This window comes from Megalops cyprinoides, chromosome 8 (genome assembly GCF_013368585.1).
Source record: "Megalops cyprinoides isolate fMegCyp1 chromosome 8, fMegCyp1.pri, whole genome shotgun sequence".
Taxonomy (NCBI): domain Eukaryota; kingdom Metazoa; phylum Chordata; class Actinopteri; order Elopiformes; family Megalopidae; genus Megalops; species Megalops cyprinoides.
The window spans coordinates 24,179,685-24,201,177 of record NC_050590.1 but is presented as its reverse complement, the minus strand read 5'-3'; the positions used below and the strand labels follow the sequence as shown (position 1 = coordinate 24,201,177).

At 38.6% G+C, this 21,493-nt stretch overlaps 2 protein-coding genes across 4 annotated transcripts in view; one reads left to right on the top strand and one right to left on the bottom strand.

Annotated features, from left to right (window-relative positions):
* ano1a (anoctamin 1, calcium activated chloride channel a) overlaps positions 1-226 on the bottom strand; it is a 44,171-nt gene extending 43,945 nt beyond the window's left edge. For all 3 annotated transcript variants that reach the window (XM_036534993.1, XM_036534994.1, XM_036534995.1), the window contains exon 1: positions 216-226. In XM_036534993.1, coding sequence (XP_036390886.1) covers positions 216-225 — 10 coding nt within the window. In that variant the 5' untranslated portion in view covers position 226. The remainder of the gene's footprint in view (positions 1-215) is intronic.
* Positions 227-12,807: 12,581 nt separating this feature from the next.
* zgc:153993 (uncharacterized protein LOC767645 homolog) lies at positions 12,808-16,808 on the top strand. Its single transcript, XM_036534936.1, has 6 exons — positions 12,808-13,120; positions 13,661-13,709; positions 13,838-13,999; positions 14,748-14,880; positions 15,315-15,419; positions 16,566-16,808. The coding sequence occupies exons 1-6, from the start codon at positions 13,084-13,086 to the stop codon at positions 16,662-16,664; spliced, it is 585 nt and encodes a 194-aa protein (XP_036390829.1). The 5' UTR covers positions 12,808-13,083; the 3' UTR covers positions 16,665-16,808.
* Positions 16,809-21,493: the final 4,685 nt, after the last annotated feature.

Below are 21,493 nucleotides of genomic sequence, written 5' to 3'. Positions count from 1 at the left end.
ATGTACTTGCTTCGCATATCCTGTATACATTCAATCAATTGTATAGGCTTGTTAATACTCATTAATGATGTTTATGTATAAAATCCGCAGGATACCCAGCCATTGTTTGTAATTATAATAAGAACATTAACAATGACTAGTCATAATAGGTATTCGTTCACCTTCAGATCTTATAACATGAAACATTACATAAAAGATAAAGGCATTTTTCCTACCAGATCCCATGGCGTCATGATTTTCAGCAATTCTCTTCGGTCCCATTCCATTGCCATCCATTCTTACCGGTGTGTGCTTTTCAAATTCAACCCCCAACAGGGTTCTCTCTCTCCCAGTGTCTCTTTCACGCTACAGTGTCGCTCTGTCCACCTCTTTCCTACACCAGAGGGCTCAAATCCTCTGTATCACGAAGTAACAAACTTTCTATAGTTTTTCTCCTTGGGCATCGCCACTCCTTTTTGAGTCACATCGCGTGCATAATAGAAGGGAATGGAAATAGAGTGGAAAAAGAGGAGCATCTCCAAAGCACAGCTTATGTCCTCTAGATACGAACACGATTCAGTCTTTTGTCACATTACGCTTTACCTGCCTTGCTACCATACGTGACGTAAAATAATTACGATGCATTTTGCAGTTTAATGTTGGATTTAAATGGGATATGCGACCGAGGCACAACAATACAATGGGGCATGGTGTAAAACTGTAACGGACAGCTGGAGATACAAACCCCATGTCACATTTATAAATGTAATCAAATACATTAGGTTAAAGACAGGTGATTCCCCCCCCCCCCCCCCCCCCAAAACAGTGAATCGTAGCGCTGAATGAATGTCGACTAATGTGTGCCTCTACACTGCTGTATCATTTTCAATAGCAATTGATGTTGGGTAGCAATACGTTCAATAAAATGTGTTAGGATGCTATATATTTCAACATGATAATTTTGTCAAACTTGCATAGCCCATGTAATTGTCTGTATTGCGGGGTGCACCGTTGCGACTCCTCTACTTTAGTCCAAATACAGAGCTTCTTGTATCGCGGTAATGAGCAGGTTAGTGTAATGAACCCCGTCAGAATGCATCACAGCTTCAATAAGCACAATGCGTTCCTGATATGACCTTCCACAAAGTTCGCTCACCAGCTGGAGACTGACACAGACAGGTGAACTGTAAAGTGAAAACTCTCAAGCAAATGTCACAACACGTTCGTCATGCGGCAGCATTAGTAGCCCTGTGACAACCTTTGGTTGGAATGGGCATCCCCAAGGCTCTGTCACTAAATCATACAAGCAGAAAGGGAAAGTAACGCTATTGTAAGGACAGACAGGGTTGCGAGATACACGCACTCGAGGTCGGAAACCTCCGCTTTAGTTTGCAAAGAGACACGTCGCCCATATTTGTACACCACAATTTTTCTGAAACATTTACACAGGTGCATTCTATATCTCTATTATAAAGTAAACAAATTCCTGCCACTTCCATTATCCTTTGTTAATGTTGCACACAGTTTGTTAATGGGTGAAATATTCAATTTTATGTTGACCAGTGTCTTTTAAAGTCGCTGGTACAGGCGCGCGGTACTGGCAGTCACCGCTGTTAGGACAAGTCTTCCTGAAAACCGGTCATTAACCGGATCTTTGGGAATGGATTCCTGATGTTCCACAATGTCAAATGGGGTTCTGTATCCGAAAGGGGGTTTACACGAAAAGGCTACATAACTATTAGATTCGGTCAAATATTCTTAAGACATGAATACTAAATTCAAATATGTGAATAAAAATGTAGCCTACTCGCTCATGTGAGGTACGGTATAACTATTCAACATTGTCACAAAATTACCCAAGATGGAACAGAACGATAGAAATCACTGACAGAACAATCAAGATAGTACACTGGTAAACACATACGACTGATAAAATAAACAAATATTCTTTATCATCCCCACCCCAACACACACAGACACACCCAAAACCCCAACCCACCACCCAGGAAAGATGACACAACAAACTGAAACAAAATCCTTGATAATGACAAAATTTCTACTGCCTTCTCATCCTTTTGGCGCTTGTTTCCTTATTTCCCTGTGACCGAGTAAAAACAAAGAAAATACGCGTTCAGTACCCTGACACCAGGTTCGAAATACATTATTCTACAAATTCGACGTCTGTTCGTCGGGTCCCCAAACCATAACATCCCACATGGAAACGATCATAGTGTGCTACACAACTAAAGTCAAAGATTGTTCATCAGTAGGCTACTTCGATTTCTGCAGGCCAGTCAAAATATAGTAGGCTACACTCCACACTCGCGGCAGTCTCATCGGAGCTGCAGAAGTATTTTTCCAAATCGTAGATCCAGTCTTCAGGCTCAATACCCACAACCTCTGCAACAAGTCATGGGTTTCGTAATCGATCTTACAACAATGTCAAGTTACTCTCATGAGCAATTTTATCCTCCAGCACCCCATAGTCCCAGTATATCAAAATGGACTCCTCGACTGAAGGAGGAAGGGTTCACATCTGACAGAACCGATAAAGGATCCTATACAAAGAATAAATAATCGTGGTTTGAGTAGGCTATCGTCCCCAGATAGCTCCAGTGGAATACACCAGTTTATGTTCAATTGGCCTGCACGTCTAGCAAGATAAATGTTATTAACAAAGACCTTGCCGTCACTGTACCAACTCGGAGGTAAAAAAAAAAGCCAGTTCTCAAAATTAAGTAAAGATATGGAAATGATTCGCTTTTGAATTGCATTATGCATTATTCATACTGCCAAATTGATAACAAGAGCCCATGATATCCGATTCGCAGTGCAATTATAAAAACACAAACTAATGCATCGGCAGCTCATCCCATGAGTCTTTCTCAGGAGCAGATGTCGAAGTGTGAGTTGTCCAAGCTAGGTTCTTTAGCACTTGGAGAACAGACATTGTGATGTGTTTCAGCTATAGCCTTCTGATGAATCCGTTTTCGACACCACCAAAACACGAAAATTCATGTCCAATTGGCCATTTTCTTAACTTAAATTTTATTTCTTATTAATTCTTATTCTTATTAATGGCGTCAGAACTCAAGGCAATTCTGCACGTAGATTATCAGCACATAACGATTAGCCGACTCTTCTTCAACTGGACTCCGAGCGCTGCAAACGACTGGTGGAACAGGCTCCAGGTGGAGGCGAGGGTGTTTATTTAACAAGTGGTATGATAGTAACCACTGGGCCCCGACTATTAATTTCTTTCTTACTTTGTTACCCTGAAACAGACACTTATACTCAGTTCTTGTGTCGGCCTGTCTGTAGTCGTAAATTTAGAACGCAATGAAAAGTACTGGTAGGGTAAACGCTAAAGACCGCCGTAAAGTGGAGACAGTATTGGAGGAGTAGGCCTACTTGATATGAAAATTATTAATTGATTCGGTTTCTGGGTGTGTATTATTTATGTCCGGGATGCAGTGCATTAATGTACTGCCTGGGATCCGGTGACTGCATTTGTTGCCCATCTAGTGACCGCAATGAAACGGCATACTAGCACCAGTCACGAAGAATAAAAAGGTGTGAGAAATTCAACTTCTTTGGACTGGCACGCGAGGGCGCTCTACGCGCCTGGGCTTTTAATTCCACAATGACTTAAATCCGTTAATTGCAATGTACGATTCTAAATAGGAATGCCGAACTATACTCCATATTTTTGAAGATAATTTCTAACCGGATTGAAACCCTTTATCAATTGTACTCGTTACATCATATTGCCGGGCGTGATTATAACACATCATCCCTGCTCGGCGTGCCTTTAAAATACTTTTGAACGAATTGCAAATATAAAAACACGTTATCTAGTTTACTTGAACTTTTAAATTTCTTCTTCTAAACGAATTCCTTTGCGCATTTAGATCGAACTAAATTTTCACAATTCAGATACATCCCAGCATTGCAACACATTTGGAAATGCAGCTTTTTATACATATTTCGCTGTACAGGCAAATGCATCCAACCATTCAAAGGCATGGTCACTTTTGCACATAGTAGGATGTTCTACAACATAGGCTAATACAAAAACGTGTTGTTTACACCAAGCTGACCATCAAAGGTAAGAGTTCACAGTTTTATGCCACTTTGCATGTAAAGTAAATCAAATCCATCAATGACCGTACAGCCCATCACCGTCTTTGGAAAACAGAACACACAGTTTACTCATCACCGAGTAGGCTACGCCAATATTCTCAGAAAGCAGAGGCTCTCAAGCTGAAATGGTTGAAGAGAAAATAATTATTTTTGTCCTCTCTCTTAAGCGACAATCTGTTGGCGGCACCCTTAAACAGGTTTTGAAATGAATGTAAACTACAAATAATTTATCACACTCAACCTCTGAGTGAACACAAAATGTACTTACGGAAACAAGAAACTGTTCGATGAAAAAAGTAGCCGTAAGGTTCAACACATCAAATTGAATATCGCGTTTTCTCTTTAGACAAGAATTCCGTCGCAGCTGTTCGAGGTCTTGGGGGAAGGTAAGCGTGGTCCTCTCATGGTATCCACCTCACCTTACCTGCGCTATTATGCACAAGTGAATATTCAAATGTGATTGCCACATGACGGGTAACGTAACGTGCAAGACAGTTACAACATGTAAAAAGATAATTAAACAAATCTTATAAACTGATAAAAAAGAAATAAAACTGCAAATACAAGCTTACTCGGCTGCCCACGCTTCTGCAAATCAATGCAAATTCACCACATCGGGTGCTATTTGACCCGCTCCAAAGAAACTTGAAAAGGGTCTATAGACAACCACATGGATCCGGTTTATATACAACAACTCATGTTTTTAGATTAAATAACAGTATTTGGGGGTTATAACAACGTCAATCGTGACGTTAAGCGTAAATTATCCCAGTTGATTACTTTGCTGGTCTGTGCACTTTTACTGAACAAATTCCCCAAATTCCTCGCAGGCTTTTATTTGGTTATAGGACATAACTGACTATTAGATAGAAATGTAATCGGATGATGACCCTTTTCAGTAACTGAATAGGCAACATAGTACCTGCGCTTGCTATATGAACTCTGTAATTATCCTAATAGAAAACAAATGCTCTTAAAAACCCTACCCCTTGTTTTCGGTTTCTAAAACCTGTATTACTGTTAACTGAAGTAGGTTATATGGTTGTCAATTTCAGCATGCTGAAATATCCAGGGTGACCTGAACAGGTTACATGTTACTAGTCAAACATTTATATCGCTGGATACCTTTTTTTAACTTCAATTTGCATAAAGTGACCATGTGACTCATTCTAATGCTACATCCAACTTCCTGTTTCAAATCAAGCTCCCTAATACATTTTAAAGGAAAGAGAAAGGGCAATGGACTCTGCAAATGAATGATAATTGACAGCAGACTGAATATATGATGCAGCCTTTACCAAAAGGAGCTCACACTTAATTAAATGCTGAACTAAGGTAGTCAAGCGCCTAAAGTTTTGCAATAGGCAAATGGGCCCTTGTCGAATGGAAGGCAACTGTAAATTTTTTATACATTTATCTACGATTCAGGGTCATGGCATGTGTGTTTCTCCTATTTCAAGTAAAATTGTTTATAATATAAAATTTGAGATGCCAAACTAATGTAAATAAATAAATAAATAAGGCACATTCTAAAGCTGTGATGGAGCTAGAAGTTGACACACTGAGAAGTCATTCTTACCTGTAATGTATCACTCTGCCTATCAGGAAAGGCTTCCATCTTGAATGACAGAGGACTGTCCAACTGCGCCTGTCCATACAATTAGACAAATAAAGGATCCACAGTTATTTAAATATGTAGGCTGATCTGTACAGAAGGAAAACATGCCTGTACTAGAACCTCTACATTCTAGATAGCAAAACCTAAATGTGGCATTTAAATGAATCATGTAAGTAATTCCAAAAGGACTGGCATAATTCCACGTTACAGCTCTTCTTTTTTCTAATCATTAAACTTTGACTCAAACAGCTGGTGGCTCGTGTAGATGGTAAAATGATTGCTAATAAAACACTGCCAATACTAATTCAGTACACAGGATTGAAACTACTAGACAAATCCAAGTAAAAGATTTTGTGAACAATTATCACTAGAGCTATACACAGTGATGAGATTTTGGAGGAGATCCAGGAACCAGTATGCTGAAACTTTATCGTCACTATTTAATAATAATGTGAGGAGGAATGAAAATGAGTAAACATATGCTACCTGTCAAGTTCCTCTTCTTAATGGTGAATGAGTTGTAGAAACTTCCTTAGCTATGTTTAAGTCTGACTTTATCGAGTAACAGTATAGTGAGGACAAAATTACTTTCAGCCAAATGTTTTTTTGCATAGAATCACCATGATTTAAAGTTGATAAGGTATGTTAAATCCTTTATTTTTATGTTACTTGTGTCCTGAACTGCTAATTTAAGTTAATCATTGTCTTATTGTTGAATTTTGTTCAACACTGAGATTTTAGTCGACCATTTCTAAAATTTTTTAGAGCTTTTGACAGTTTCTGAGAGTACATGAAGGCTGTGACTGTAAACCTGTAACAATTAGTCAGTACATAAACCTTTGAAAGTTGGAGGCATCAAACATCTCAAGTCACAAGTAATCCACTGAATCACATCAGACATCATCAACGCGTAATGCAGTGCACCCATGAGCACAAGGCTTCCCCACTATCTATCCTGCCCTCACTGCTCTCCTCAGCCCCCCCAGCCTCCAGGGGACCTGAGGACAACTTGCTGGATGTTGCTTATTCAAGGAGAAGTATAAGTATATCTGACTCTGCCATGACAGCTTTGACCCAATCTTCAGTGAAATTAGCGGGCACCAGTATTACCACCCTGAACCCATTGATTGGAGCTGTTAACAATTTAGGAAGGATCATATCTAGAAGGGGTTGGATCCAACAGTGTCCAGAGAGGAGATGTAGAATCTCACAATGAGTGACTAGCATTAGATGTCCCAGAATAACATCTGATGTTCCTTACATTGTTCAGAAAAAGGACCCATGGGAAATTAAATTAAATTAAATTAAATTGGACATGGTTATCAGAATAATTGCTGTTTTTTCTTTCAGCAGATCCCTTAGAGACAACCCACAATGACCCTTCAATGCAACCCAAATGCTTCCTTTGAGGAAAATATTCATACAAGATAGTGAAACATTAATTTTATGATAACATTATAGTGAAAGTAATAAAAAGAGAAAGATAAATGCATTTGTATGTATGTTTTAAACAGTATGATGTAGGACACCTAGAATCCATGCAGCTATTATTTTACAGAACTTGTGATTCCTGTACAACCTATACTTTGGTGACAGATCTAAAATAAAGCATGGAAACTGTGAACCTGCCTCATTTCACAGAATGTCTAGTTCCAAGGTTAAGATAAGAACACACTCCATAGGCAATGTTTGCAGTACATACCCTGCATTATTGCATAATTCTAATCTGATGTGTACAGAACCCAAGTATATAAATCCTCCAGATGCATCTGTGAAATTTTGTTGATGAAACTAAAAATTCTCTGGTAACCATTCAGTTTATGTGCTACTGGTTTGTGTGGCCATGGTGGCAGGAAAAGGGAGGTATGGGAAGGCAACTGTTCCCCAGAGCTTCTGTATGGCTATTTTCCACTCAGATGTGTGACAAGGAATAGTGTTTCCCAGACAGGATGTAGGTTAACCCTGAGCAGCAGAGTGGTGTAGTGGAAAGGAGCATGGCTCATAATCAAAAGGTTTCTGATCTGATTCCCCACTAGGGCACCTCTGTTGTACTCCTGGACAAGGTACTTAACCCTTAATTGTTTCAGTAAAATCCTGCTGTATAAATGGATAAAACTTCAACCTACCTAAGTTGCTCTGGATAAGAGAGTCTTAACAAAAATGTAATGTAATGTTACCCCCCGATCTATGTCAAAGACAATGCATATATTAGACATACTGTATATTAAAGATAGGCAGGGCGCATGTAACTCTTGTCTATTGTGTGCACAGTTGCAAAAACTCATAGGGAAACACCTCTGACATCTTGGCATTGGCTGAAAGACAACATCATCATGCTATCATGCTATTCTCTGTTTTGGTCAGACAGAATTGTGCACATTACTGAATATTTCATGGATTCTAAAAAGTGTCTGTAGGGCTGGATTTCCCACAAGCTGCTTTGTGTTTGCACAGGACATTCCCTTATCAAGGTCATCTTTTACCACTCGTGTTTTACATAATATATTCATGGGCTGCTCTGTAAGAATGAGCGCAGTGTGAAGAGTTCTGATATGATACCAGGGATAGGTCTCTATTATTAGTTCAAAACACTGTCATAGGCAAAAAAAAAAAGATGGCAGAAGGTCATTTTAACAAATTAAAGCTAAAAAAGTTAAGACACTTAAAGATTTTGCATCTCTGCATACCTCAACAGCAGAAATGCAAGTGGCAGCATTCAGAAGAGTCTGAAAGGGTTATCATAATTGACCGGAACAGTAATGACTCCTTATATGGCTTTTTCTTGTGTTGTATTCTGCCTCACTTGTAAGTCGCTTTGGATGAAAGTGTCTGCCAAATGAATAAATGTAAAGGTAAATATAATGACTTTTACAGTCATGACCTCAGCTCATCCCTTTGTTATCTGTGGCTGGATGCTCTATATTAATGACTTATTTGTTCTACAGTGAATAAAAATGTAAAATATCCATGGGATCTTTATTCTTGATAGTCAGTAACTTGTCTCTTGAAGATATGCCTAATCATACAAAGGCCCCTAACCCTAACCCTAACCCTTTTGTGAAGCAGACCTACATGCATGCAAACATTAAAATAGATTTAAGGATCTGCCAATCAGTCTGAGGTTCTGAGGCTCCTGTAAATGCAAAAGAAAACAGAATTCAGTTCGAAGTAAACCAACCTGAAACAGGAAGTGGAATAGTGAATGTTCATACTTATGCTGCCATGTTCCTGCAAGCTGGTTTATTTAAAGGGCTTAGCTGAGCTCATGTCCTAAGAGTAAACTCAGAGGGTTTGAATTCAATGCTTTAAGAACAGAAAGCTGGACAGAGGAAATGCAGAGAATGGTGTACCATAGCGAATCTATTTTAGGTCCTGACTGGTAAGATGGTTTAAGTTCAGGAAGCTGAGGCAAAGTGAAGTTCTCTGTTCCCCAGGGGTTAGTGGGTATTGTGTGTGTGTTTGTGGGGGTGCGGTATTCCCAGAGTGACTTCTGGGACAGCTGGATGTGAACACAGAGCACATTGCTTGTTCCTGTGGAGTTGGTCCCCCTGGGGGCTGCCGGCTATGCCAAAGGTGCAGAGGGCAGACACACTGACCAGCGGCTGCGACTCCTCCAGCGCCAGCCCAGGACAACATCTGTGTCTCTCAGTCAGGCCATCCCAGCTGACACAAAATGTTCTCACAGAGTCTCTTGGAACATTGATAACAAGCAGCATGAGTTAGCAAGGGAGGTGCATTTTCAGCCCAGTTTCCTCCTTTTTTGCTAATTTCTGGGGAAAAGGTCATAATAACAGTACTGTAACCAAATCAGACAATCTTGTCTCCTTTGGTACTTATTCAATGCTTCCCAGAAAAGTGTAAAGCAAAAAGATACCAGGAGTATTTATTTTCTTTTCATTTTCTATTTCCAGTTGTAGATATCATAATTCCTTTGGGTTTGCCAGTGTAAAATTTTAAGAAGCTATGTTGCAAAATCACAATTGGATTCCTTACTCAAAATGTGTAAAACAGCTGGCATTCTTACTCTTATTTTCACTCACACTGTCAATTGAATGAAAGTATGCAGATCCACAGATCATTAAACTCTCTACATAGAGCAGTCAAAGAGCCTGAGATGAGCAATCTATATAGTTTCAGGATCTCTGTTACAATGAGACTGTCAGATCTCCTGCAAAATGTATTTCCTATACATAGTCCTTTTCCGAAGACAATATGTGATAAAAAAAAATCCAGAGTTGTGGAGACACTAGGACAACAGTGCCAAGAGGCCCATGATGCTCTCTCCCACAAACCTCTTACCCATTCCTGGTGGGCAGTAGGCATGTATGGTGAAACCAGAGGGACAGGTGGGGACTGAGAACCTTTTTGCAGTTCTCTTAAAGCATGAAAGACATCACACTTTTCCACAGTGCAGTGGAAAGGGAGGGGCAGCTTCGCATTCTTGTTATTATTATTATTATTATTATTATCATCTGACATTGGCCTCAAAGTTGTTGCAGTCTATTTATGAGGTTCATTCCAACACTTCCCTCTTAAGAAATGCAAATTAGATGTTTTCGCAGAAATAGGGCTATAGCATTTAAAGATGTACTTTCTGTGATATTAACTGTCAACTCAAAGACCACGTACATGCCCTTCACCAAAATAAGGCAATATAAGCCTTCCTGAAATCTCACAAAAAGCACAGGTAAGTAACAACATTCTGGAAGAATCCACTAAAAGGTTTAGTAAATCTGACTCACTAAAACTGCAAGTTCAAGTCCCTTATAGGACTGGCAATTTCTGATTTCCAGGAGAAACTCACCAAACCAAGGATGTGTCCATCTCAGAATAAAGTCACCTACAGACTATAGGCTTATCAAAGGGATGGTGGGGGACAGCTGCAATGCTGGCCTATTTTGGATGGATGGAGTAAAGGGTCTGTATTTTCGATCAATGATCAGTTTATATGTTCACTGATCTTAACTCATATGGACAGCTCATCACTACATATCAGCCATCCAAACACTACAATGATCTGTGGACACTGGACAATTTGTGTGCAGTTATGCATTGCACACCAGCCGCACAGTACCAATGTGCATGAACAGCATATAAATCACATATCTATTTTTATTTTCATTGCATAGTGTTCTGGAGTATGTGTTATTCATCTCCTCAGCCATTTATGTTTGTATAAGAAATGTGAACTTTGCTGAGAACCACACTGATGTATATATGCTTTGGATATTGAGGTGCTACCATAGTCTCATATTCTTGTTAAACCTATGCAAACCTATAGAATTTCTTTTTTATATCGTACATTCTTCTTTCAAATGTCACTAAAGGGATCCCTAAAACTACAAAAGAAGTATACTTGAGTATGCACATATTTGCAATTTTAAAAATATCACATCAAGAGAAAACTATGCATTTGTGTTTACGTATAAATGAGCTCTATAAATATGTGTCACTGAGCTTTGAACTCCATATAAAACAAACAAAAGTAAGAATATCAAGTGCTGGGTGCAGTGTGAGGATTTTGCATGGCTGGAACCGCTGGGCAAATCGCCTCCGTCAAATGCTGATGGCTGCAGATAGAAACGAATTTTATGAGGTAATTTAGCTGATTTATTAAGAGGCTTGCCATCAGTCGCTTCGTTGCACAAAATATTTACATGGAGACTAAGATCGGGCTTCCTACAAACCTGTACTGGGTCTTAAAGCTGCAGTGTCAGCTGGCCAAACAAGTAGTTGAATTCAAGTGGAAACCTACCCCTGAAGCTCGCTCTGCTGGGTGGAATCGAGCTAAATATCTAACATGTGTCCATGCTCAGTCCACAATGTTTGGGCTGGTTTGTGGAAAAACCTGTCTAGCAGCTTGCAAGGGAAAGAAGAGCTTACTGAGCGGTTTACGAAACACCACAGCCCATAACTGCTATTTAAAACATCAGAGTACAACACACAACCCTCTCCTAGTTGCTACGATATAATGTTGGTAAAGTGATGGTTCAACTGTTTTACGGAAGGACGCTATTGTTAGTTGGGAGTATTTCAGTATTTGAACACAAACAAGAACTGTAATTTAGAACGACAGCGACATCCACTGACCAGAAGTGGTATACCTACTTTTCTTGAAACCTCTCTTAAATCACAAGCCCATGTAGAAACTGAAACTCGGCACGATTGTGAAATTATGGGAATTACTTGTAGAGATTCAAAATAATTGAAAGCACAAGATTATGCGCACATTATTCTTAGTCGTCTTCTATATTTCATTGATCACATGAAAACGAAACTTATTTCGGCTCATTTCTTTTTAAAATCGTATCTAATGTAGCCTACTTAAATGTTTATTCGAATAAACTTAAAATAATTCAATGCATATTGACAGCAAATTACTTAAAACGCGCATACGACTGATGACTGATGGATAATAAACTGATATTAGACCAGGTATACCTAACATAGGCTAACTTGACCGAGCTGAAAAGCTTGTAAATTTTGAAAATAGCAATATTAAGTGGGCTGCATGTAAGGCTGTGACGAATAATCACACGATAAAAGATAGACAACTACAGTAAATTAAAATGCGTTTATGGTCTCTAAACGGGAAACAACAATAACACATATAATAGAAACTATACGTGCACATCATTCTGGAGACCAAGAAAAAAAAATCATTGAACTGCTTTCGTGTCTCAACGAAGCCCTGAATTCCAAAGAGCAGTCAGCCATCATGTTCATGTCATGAATGGTTTAATGCATAGGGAGTAGTTTATTACATGAATCAAAAGCTGTCTGTTCGTTATGTGTTTAAACTTGCCGAAGTGATGAGTGGCGCAAGCCATAACTTGAAAAGCAATTACATTCCTACAATGCTGCAGTTTCAGTACGTTTTTCGGGGTGAACAGTATTAGTCATCTTAACCTCAGTTTGTTGTTTATGAGATCTTAGTTTTAATTAAAATTAACGCGGTCATCTTTTTAGTCGTCACCATAACAAAAAGACGTCAATTTCGTCAGTGAGCTGTATAGGTGCGTGACGTACTCCAAGAAGTGAAACTACAGCATTTCCGCATTGTATTTTACAAGCTGACTGGGAGCTTTTCTGAAGTTGACTACTTACTCAGTACTTACTTACGTTGACTTCTCACTCACTGCAGTATATTGTGACATTACGGAATAGACTATATTGTATATGAAAAGATGTAACGTTTCACACTCATTGCTTAGGCTGTCAGTAAGGGGTTGAAACGATACCTCTGTCGTATACAAACACAAAGAAAGGCACAGGATAGTCTACGTACGTCAGGATTCTGTACAGCAAAGGTTACATTTACAGACAACTTTCAAGGAAGAAAAATGGAGAACGAGCAACAAGGAGCGATTGGTGGTGAAGGTAAATAACATGCCAACGATCATACTATGGTTATGCCAGGTAGCCCACGCCTTCACCAGACTTTGCTGTATTTGTTGGATGTAGGTAGGGAAGTTTCAATTTCAGCGAACGTACGAAAATACCATTGTTGGTATTACCTAAAAGACATAAATTCATTGCTTACTAACGTTAAACAAGTAATTGGAGTCACGTTCACGTTTCTAGTTATTTTATAGCAAGCATATTCCAAATGGGGTGTTAACACCAAACTCGCTCTTCCTCAGTTCTCTCACCAGCAACTGGAAGTAGGTTACTGGAATTTACTGAAATGACGTCATATTGGCGTTCGGAACGACTCCACACGTTCATATTTAAGACATGTTTACCAAAGCAGAGTAAAATAACAACAATAATATAATCTATTTCACTCAACAAAAGCTATGTGTCGTAAACGTCCAGTTAAAAGAATAGGCTAATAAGAACGCCTCCGTCCATCACCATAGATGTGTGATCATAATTTTACTCAACGCCTAATGAATTTTCCACTTCTTTGTACTATAGACACTGTCGATGACAGGGTAATGGAAGAAGGAGCGGTTCTTTTCAGGGGGTAAGTGGGAAACTAAAGTTTCTTAAATACATGCCATCATCACTTTTCATTCCATAACCTGCCGTCCAGCCACGAGCGTTTGCATTCATTGGTCTTCTAATTTATATTTATCCTGTGTTTTTTTCCAGATATGTTGTTGAGATGGTAAACAATCATGATCCACAAATTCACCTGGTTCCTGAAGATCTGGGTGGGAGACCAAACGAAGGACAGGAACCTCAAGTGAAAGAAGTCGTTTCACATTTACGGAAGATTGCTGATGAGTTGAACAGGAATGCTGAGCTGGAGCGGTAGGTATATTTTTTAATTAGCATGGAAATTGTCTCTAGGTTACATGTACCAGACAATGAGAATGTTTCTGACAAACAGAGCATGTGCGTTGACTATAAAGCAAAAGTGAAATCCAAGACAGGGAGTCCAGCTCCAAAGTCGTTTCTGTTGTCAGTTTTTAGTGTACTTAACTTTTTGGTAGGGACCTTATTGTCTTTGTCTTAAATTTGTAAATTTCTAACCAATATTAATAGTACACATACTGAGGTCAAAAAAATAAACATTTAAGGCATAACTTAACAACTTGTGATTGATTTCAGGACAAAAAAACTGTAATAGAAAGCAACTGTGCCATAAAATCATAATTAAATAGAACTTTATAATAATAAGTTACTTTGTGGTTTGGTCAATTTTTTTTCCTGAGAAAGTGTCAAGTCCACAAATACCCAGTAAAAGCAGGCTTCATCTCAGCTAAATGAATTACTTTACATTACATTATTGTGATTTAACAACAGCCAATTTACCCAATTACATAAAACTCTGAAAATACAATTACATACACTTCCATATTTATAATTGCACATAAGACAGACAAAAGATCATGCTTGGGGAGGAAGGTTGGGGTATAGCCTGAAGAGATGTTTCTTCAATCTGTGATTGTTTTTGGATTTCAGCTGTTCTGTCCAAATTCAAGGCCTTCTTGGTGTTGTGCATCATCTCTGCCGTATGTCAATGAAGTCATTCTGTGTTATCGTCTCTTTCTCACAGCCTCATTGACAATGTTGAGTTTGATTCTGCCCAGGATCTTTTCTTCACTGTGGCAAAGCAGATTTTCTCTGATGGCATTAACTGGGGAAGAGTGGTTGCTCTTTTTCATTTTGCTTACAAACTCATATATAAGGTATGTTGTAGACTGTGGTCACAATATTATACTAAAAGTTATCAATGGAGCTATTGCTCTGTCAGTTTATTAGTTCCAGAAAACATTGAAGGAATAATTTTAGTAACTATGATATGTAACAATTCAGGCCAAAGAAAAAACAAACAAACAATAGAATGATTGCTTAATTAAACCAGTGTGTTTTTTGCACATGTCAAATCTACTGAATTGTTGTTTTTTGGGCTATTGTGTTAAAATAATACATTAATTTGTTGATACAATTGATCAAACGTATAGAAATGCATCAAGCGAATGTGTTACTAGCAATGTTTACTTTCCTTATTTGGTACCGAGGACGTATTTCAGAACTGGTACTGGCTTATTTGATACTTTAGAAATACCTTCAGTGTACAGTCTCCAATAGTTTCACATGAGCATGCTTTCTCTCCAACTAGGCCCTGACCCAAAACCACAGAGACATTATTAGGAGGATCATTGGCTGGGTGTTACAGTTCATCAGAGAAAATGTTTCCTATTGGATAAGACAGCAAGGAGGATGGGTAAGTTCCTGATCTGTGTGTGCCAGACTGCCTACTCACGTGGCCCCACGAAGATCAACCCAGACAGAGAGACAAACAGACAGACAGACCCGTGCACAGATAATAACAGACACTCGTAGAGACAACTCATTTGTTTACTGACAAGTTGGTATGAACTCAAAAGCTGAAATTCACACACACACATGCGCGTGCGGGCACACACACACACACACACACACACACACACACACACACACACACACACACACACACACACACACACACTCACGTGCCCTGCACTGCCTCCTGAAGCTTGTTACAACTCTTCTGGGAGTGCTCTTAATTTTCAGTGTGGACATGATTATTATTGGAGCCAAGTCTGGGAAACCTCAAAGCTTTTTAGCCATAGTGCTCACTGTGGAAGTGCCACTGTGATGCTGCTAAGCAGAGATTTCCTGAACATACGACTCCCTTGGGAAGTCTGTATCAAATGCTAATTGGATAGCAGCTTGCAACACAACAGATGAGAGAATGGTTGGAGTTGATGCAATCAATTTTTTGGAATCTGTGCTTATTGAAATCAGTCAATCCTATTCCAAAATATTTTTTTCTGGAATGCACTAATGAACTAGATCTGTAGATAATTCCAGGGATGTACTTGATTGACAACAGTTTGTATTGTAGGGCATTTTTATACCAGTAAATGTCCTGAAATGTTTGGGTCTCAGACTGTATAAACATGTCAGAGAGGGGATGTTATTCTGTGTCTTTTGTATAGATGGATCTTGTTTTTCTGTTGTATAAGATCATTACATCTCCCAAGAATAGAAGCGTTGAAATAAAGGAAAAAAGTAATGGAAGAATGACACATGGGAGCACATCCAATGCTTTCTATTTACACAGGAATTATGGATTCCATCACCTCTTTGCTGTGCACATAAAGACATTCAGCATTAGTCTTACACAAAGTAATTCATCTAGCAGTAAGGTCCCACAATCATGGTTCGGTGACATTGAAAATGGGTAAAAGTAGCTTTAGACCTAACAGACAATGTAATTACATTGGGTAGGCAATGAGTAGCAACAGATGAAGAAAAGCTGGCATGATGTGCAGGTGTAGCGTCAGCTACAGAGAATTCATGTGACATTGTAATTATGTGTTTATAGGAAGGTGTGGTGAAGAGCGTGCTACGCTGGCAAAGTGTGACCATCTTTGCTGCAGGTGTCCTCACTGGTGCACTGTTATATTGGAAGATGGCCAGCTGATCTCATGGGTCATATCAAAACACAGTAAAGCAACTCAAAGTATTTATTACACTGTACTTTTAAGCAGGGAAACTATCTGTGAAGATAAAAGATTGGATAAGACTAAGGCCTAGATTCATATTACTAATACATATCTAACTCTAATTGGGCTTATCTTTAATATTGAAGGATAAAATTAAGCAAGTATTATGTTTTCCTCATTACAAATATCATGTTTTTGGTGGTCACAAATATTAATTAACAATAGTGTGTACATACCAGAAAATGTACCACTTTCTTAATTTTCATTAAGCACAGCTAAAGAAAAAAGTGCATTGCATTGAATCTGTGCCTAAATGTCCAATGGAATAGCTATTGTGGTCTCCTGATTACTGTATGATCAAATGACTGTGCTGTATGTATAGATTAAAATATGTACAGGTTTTTAAAGCATTAAATACTGTATCGAGGTGAATTAACTGAGATGAAATAACGTTTAACTGGGCATGTGCTTCTATTGTTAACTACTGGACCACAAAGCTGAATCACCAATTTGATTTTTTCTAGTATACTTTGGCTTTGAAAGATGGTGTTCCTGCAGTGTGTAGTTCATTGGCACATTTTGTTTGTTTGAGTTTATAATCTCCTGGGCCTGTCTGGACACCATGTTTACATGTCAAAACACTGTACATCATATTTGCTAATTAAGTGCAAATTTTTAGAGATGTGCTGCTGATGACACTGCATTTCTGAGCAAAGACTTTTCACAAACAAAACATATCAATATTAAATTGTTACTTTACATTTACAATTATAGTTACTTTAACTGCTGGATGTATCTGAATGAACTTTTATAACGCTGGTTAATTGAGAAATAAACTTGTAATGGCTTTTCTGTTGCAGCAATGTTGGATGGTGGACATTTAAAATACATTCCTATGAGTTGATTTTGGTGAAGGTTTACTGAATGTGCCCTTTAAACTGCTTAACAACATGAGGTTTATCATTTTACTAGTCTGTACTACTACTGGCTGCTAACATTGTGCCTTGTGATTTTTTTTAAATAAATAAATGCTGTATGTGCTACAGTCTCTTGAACGTGCATGGATTTTTCAATCTTTAAACATCAAAATTCAGTGTCCACCAGGTGAAGTCTGTGTACTGGCCACCTCACTAGCCCTCCCTTCTCAAGCACAGCCCCAGCATTTCATTACTCCCACTCTCACCCAAACGCTCCATGAGGAAACAATGGCTGGCAGATGGGGAGGGGGTGTTCTACCATTTCCTGGTATAATTGGATAATTGGAACCACACATAATTGAGTAGGCTGTGGTGTCACTATGACCTCCTCCTATGATGTCCTGTGTATGTGTGTGTTTGTGTGTGTGTCAGGGGTGGGGGGGGGGGGGGGGGGGGGGGGTTAATGGTAAGTGCATTTTTTAATTTGGTTCAGCACAGTATATTTCAAAATTAAAATATTAATCTATGTTACCATTTCAATTGTTTTTGAAGTGGTTCATAATAGTTGCACCTTATTCATAAATGTACATGTAGCATGGTTTTTTGTAAATAAATGAGGAAACAATGTATTAAAGTAAGGAAATACATAATAATACATGACATTGATATTTAAAGTCATATATGTGAATGATCCAGTTTTTTTTGTGTCTGTCTCACAATACAAAAAATCTAACAAATACTAAGATAATGAAACCTTATGTCTTCTGCACTTCAGTGTCACTCCTTTCAAAGATGTGGAGTAATGAGCTGTGACCACAAGAGGGCACATTACACTTACAGAGGGCTTTTCAGCATTTGGAGAAAGATGGTAAAGAGGGTAAAATAAGGGCCTCTGTTCATATCCTTAAAGGAGCTAAAAGGCCTGATTTGGGTGTCCCCTCGGTAATAAGGGTGCATGGGGGTCCTTTCAGAGATCTAACAACACTGACAAATACGCCACACTCTGGTGCTCCTGCCTTATCCAGTCTTCCCAAAGTGTTTTGCTGCATACAGTGTGGCAGTCTCCAGATGCTGAGGTTAGCATGAACCAAAATTAAGGAAGTGCTGTTGGTGAACATGTCTGTGTCAGAGGCATCACCACGCAAGGGCAAGTACTGCTGTCTTACACTACAGTGAATCAACATACATCAGAGCTAAAAGTAACACTCAAGAATACCTGATTATTGTGCTTGGAATACATAGCTTCATCATTACGGCTCTGGACTGCTGTATTTCAAACAAAGTTTCACACCAAATAAACATTCTGGTACTGCTGGTACTGTCTGGTATCTGCTAAATTGTCACAGTTACTATTATCAGAGGAGGTACCAATGTATTTCAAATAAGAAATAATACTTACATCATCGATATTCAATTACGATAATTTCCTGTGTTCCTTATGTCCTCCATCTAGGACTTTCTGGTTGATAACTGGAGGTTCTGGTGCAATCTGAGCTCTTATGACTGACTGTAGATGTTCTGTTTAAGATCATGCCCCTTCAAGAAAGTTCATAAGGAGCAAGCAAATCAGAACACTTGTAACAATGGCAGAAAAAATTTTCAACATGGAAGAGATTATTGATCTGGTCCATACACGAAGAATCAGTGGTCATTAATATGATTCTTATGCTGAACCTAAAAAAATACACAAATGATCTTTTTTTTTATCTTACAAAAGTACACATGAACATTTGCTTGCACTCAGTTCTTTAGGGAGTGGTCTGAATAACAGCCATGATGTTCCTCTCAGTAAACAGCGTGAGAACATTTTCTCCCAGGTTCAGCACATCCTGAAAGACAGCAGTTTCCACTTTTCTATCCTGCTGAGTGGTCTGCATACAGAGAACAAGAATGCTGTGACTTTCATCAGAATTTAAATAATGTTTGTCACAGCTAACCCTAACAAAAACACTATTCGTTCTGTACAGTATCACAAAATTGCTTTCATTTTCTGAAAATAATCTTTGATGCTCATTCATATCATGAAGCTATTCAGCATATGGGCTCTCCTCCTGTAAATCTCCCTTCATTCTGATAAACAGTGCAAAATCATGAGATATGTCTCATGCCTTCTGGATGCTAACATAGTAAGTGTACCTTGTAACAATAATATTGAGTGATTCATAATTCAAGGGCTTAAAATGTGGTCAGCCCCTAAACTCCAAAGTGTGTGTTAGGCAGAGGACTCTTATTCATTAGGAGCATTATATAACAATACATTTTCAATGGAATTCATATTCATACAGTAAATCTGCACTTCAGGACACACACTTAGTCTTTTATTTCTTCCTTTCATTACTTTACTTTGCAAAGGTAAACATGAAACACAGATATCCTTTGCTGTATCTGCTAAAAACAATTACTTTCAAAATACTGGGAAAAAGAGTTATAATGAATTATCTGAATGTAATCGAGTTTTTATCAAGTATGCTAAACATACTTATACTAACATATACCCTATCACCTCGTAGACGTTTCCTGGGAAATCTTTTTCCAGGTAGCCAATATTGTGACACTGACCCCAGTGACACTGACGTCATTTCGAGGTCATCACAATGGCACTCTCTGTTAGCACAGCTGTGAGAATTTCGCTGAATAAGTCGCTGAACCATGGTGATGATGGAAGCAGTTCCACCTGTATAAAGTTCTGTCACATGGCATTATGAAACAGACTACTGCATTAGGCTGACACAGTATGGGTGGCTGAATACATTTTGGTTGGGATTAATATCTTCCAGTGTAGATCAAGGAGCTGCAAAAAATGTAAACTTTAATCCACCAACTGCTGAAAATCTGCCAGGAGCAAGTAACATGCTAAAAATGGCATACTACAACATGTAAAACATTAACTTTTTAAAGGTCTACACTAGATATAGAAGTTCCACCATTTCCTGTTTAGGAAATGACGATGACATTTCAGTTGAAATTAAGTGCTTCTTACTTTGTTCCTTTCTGCCTCCAATTCCAGCATAATGTGCAAATTTGGTCGAGTCTCTTTTGTCTGTTAGTACACAGCAAACAATCTGCTAAATTGATATGTTAGTATTCCACACAGGAGGTCAGCAACTAGTTCAGGCCATGTCAACAGCAGTTTGACAGGACAAAACAGGACAGGACTTTACAATTTTAAGCAGGTATGCACAAGTCTCAGAGGAAAGACATGCATCATTCTGAAACACAGGCTATTCACCCTGTTGGTCGACAATTATGACTGTGACACACTGTGGCTTTCCCATCAGATAGCGATTCTTCCAGCGTTTGTACCAAAATCATTCCCTCACTCCATCATCTAGAGCTTTACAATGTGCAAATAATATGTAGACAGTAGATTGTCTGATTTGAAAAGTTAAATAACACAGGGAGCCAGTGTGTGAAGATGTTCTTAAGATGCTCTCACTAAGCACATTGTATGGACAAGTAGGCAACTGCTCAAGTGCTTGACAAATGCCATCATATCAGTTCATACTGTCGGACATCAGTCTGGTCTGAAAGGAGCAGACTACGTATACAGTATAGCTAATGTTTGGAGTCTGCATTTATGTGTTTAATATTTTAAACATTTATAGCTGAATGAGAGAAAACATGACTTGCACTTAGAGATGGAGAGGTTACACATTAATTCCTGTGAAATGCAGTGTGTCCTGACTATTTGAAATCATTAGGCCCTTAAATGATTTGTATATGGGGAACAAAATTACAGGTATATATATCTTACTATCACTATTCTCTTTGTATTAATGGGTCTTTACAGGCAATACAAATGCTCCAGTTTAGTGAAGTAACAAATTTTGGTGAAGTCAGTACTTGGTTATGTTTGTTACACATGATGATTGCAAGAGATGGCTCGGCCT

What these genes read in the sequence shown, in the direction of transcription:
- zgc:153993 (XM_036534936.1), top strand. Translation starts at nt 13,084, where the DNA reads ATGGAGAACGAGCAACAAGGAGCGATTGGTGGTGAAG. An exon ending in AGGAGCGATTGGTGGTGAAG is followed by an intron (nt 13,121 to 13,660) that starts GTAAATAACATG and finishes TTTGTACTATAG; the next exon opens with ACACTGTCGATGACAGGGTA. An exon ending in AGGAATGCTGAGCTGGAGCG is followed by an intron (nt 14,000 to 14,747) that starts GTAGGTATATTT and finishes TCTTTCTCACAG; the next exon opens with CCTCATTGACAATGTTGAGT.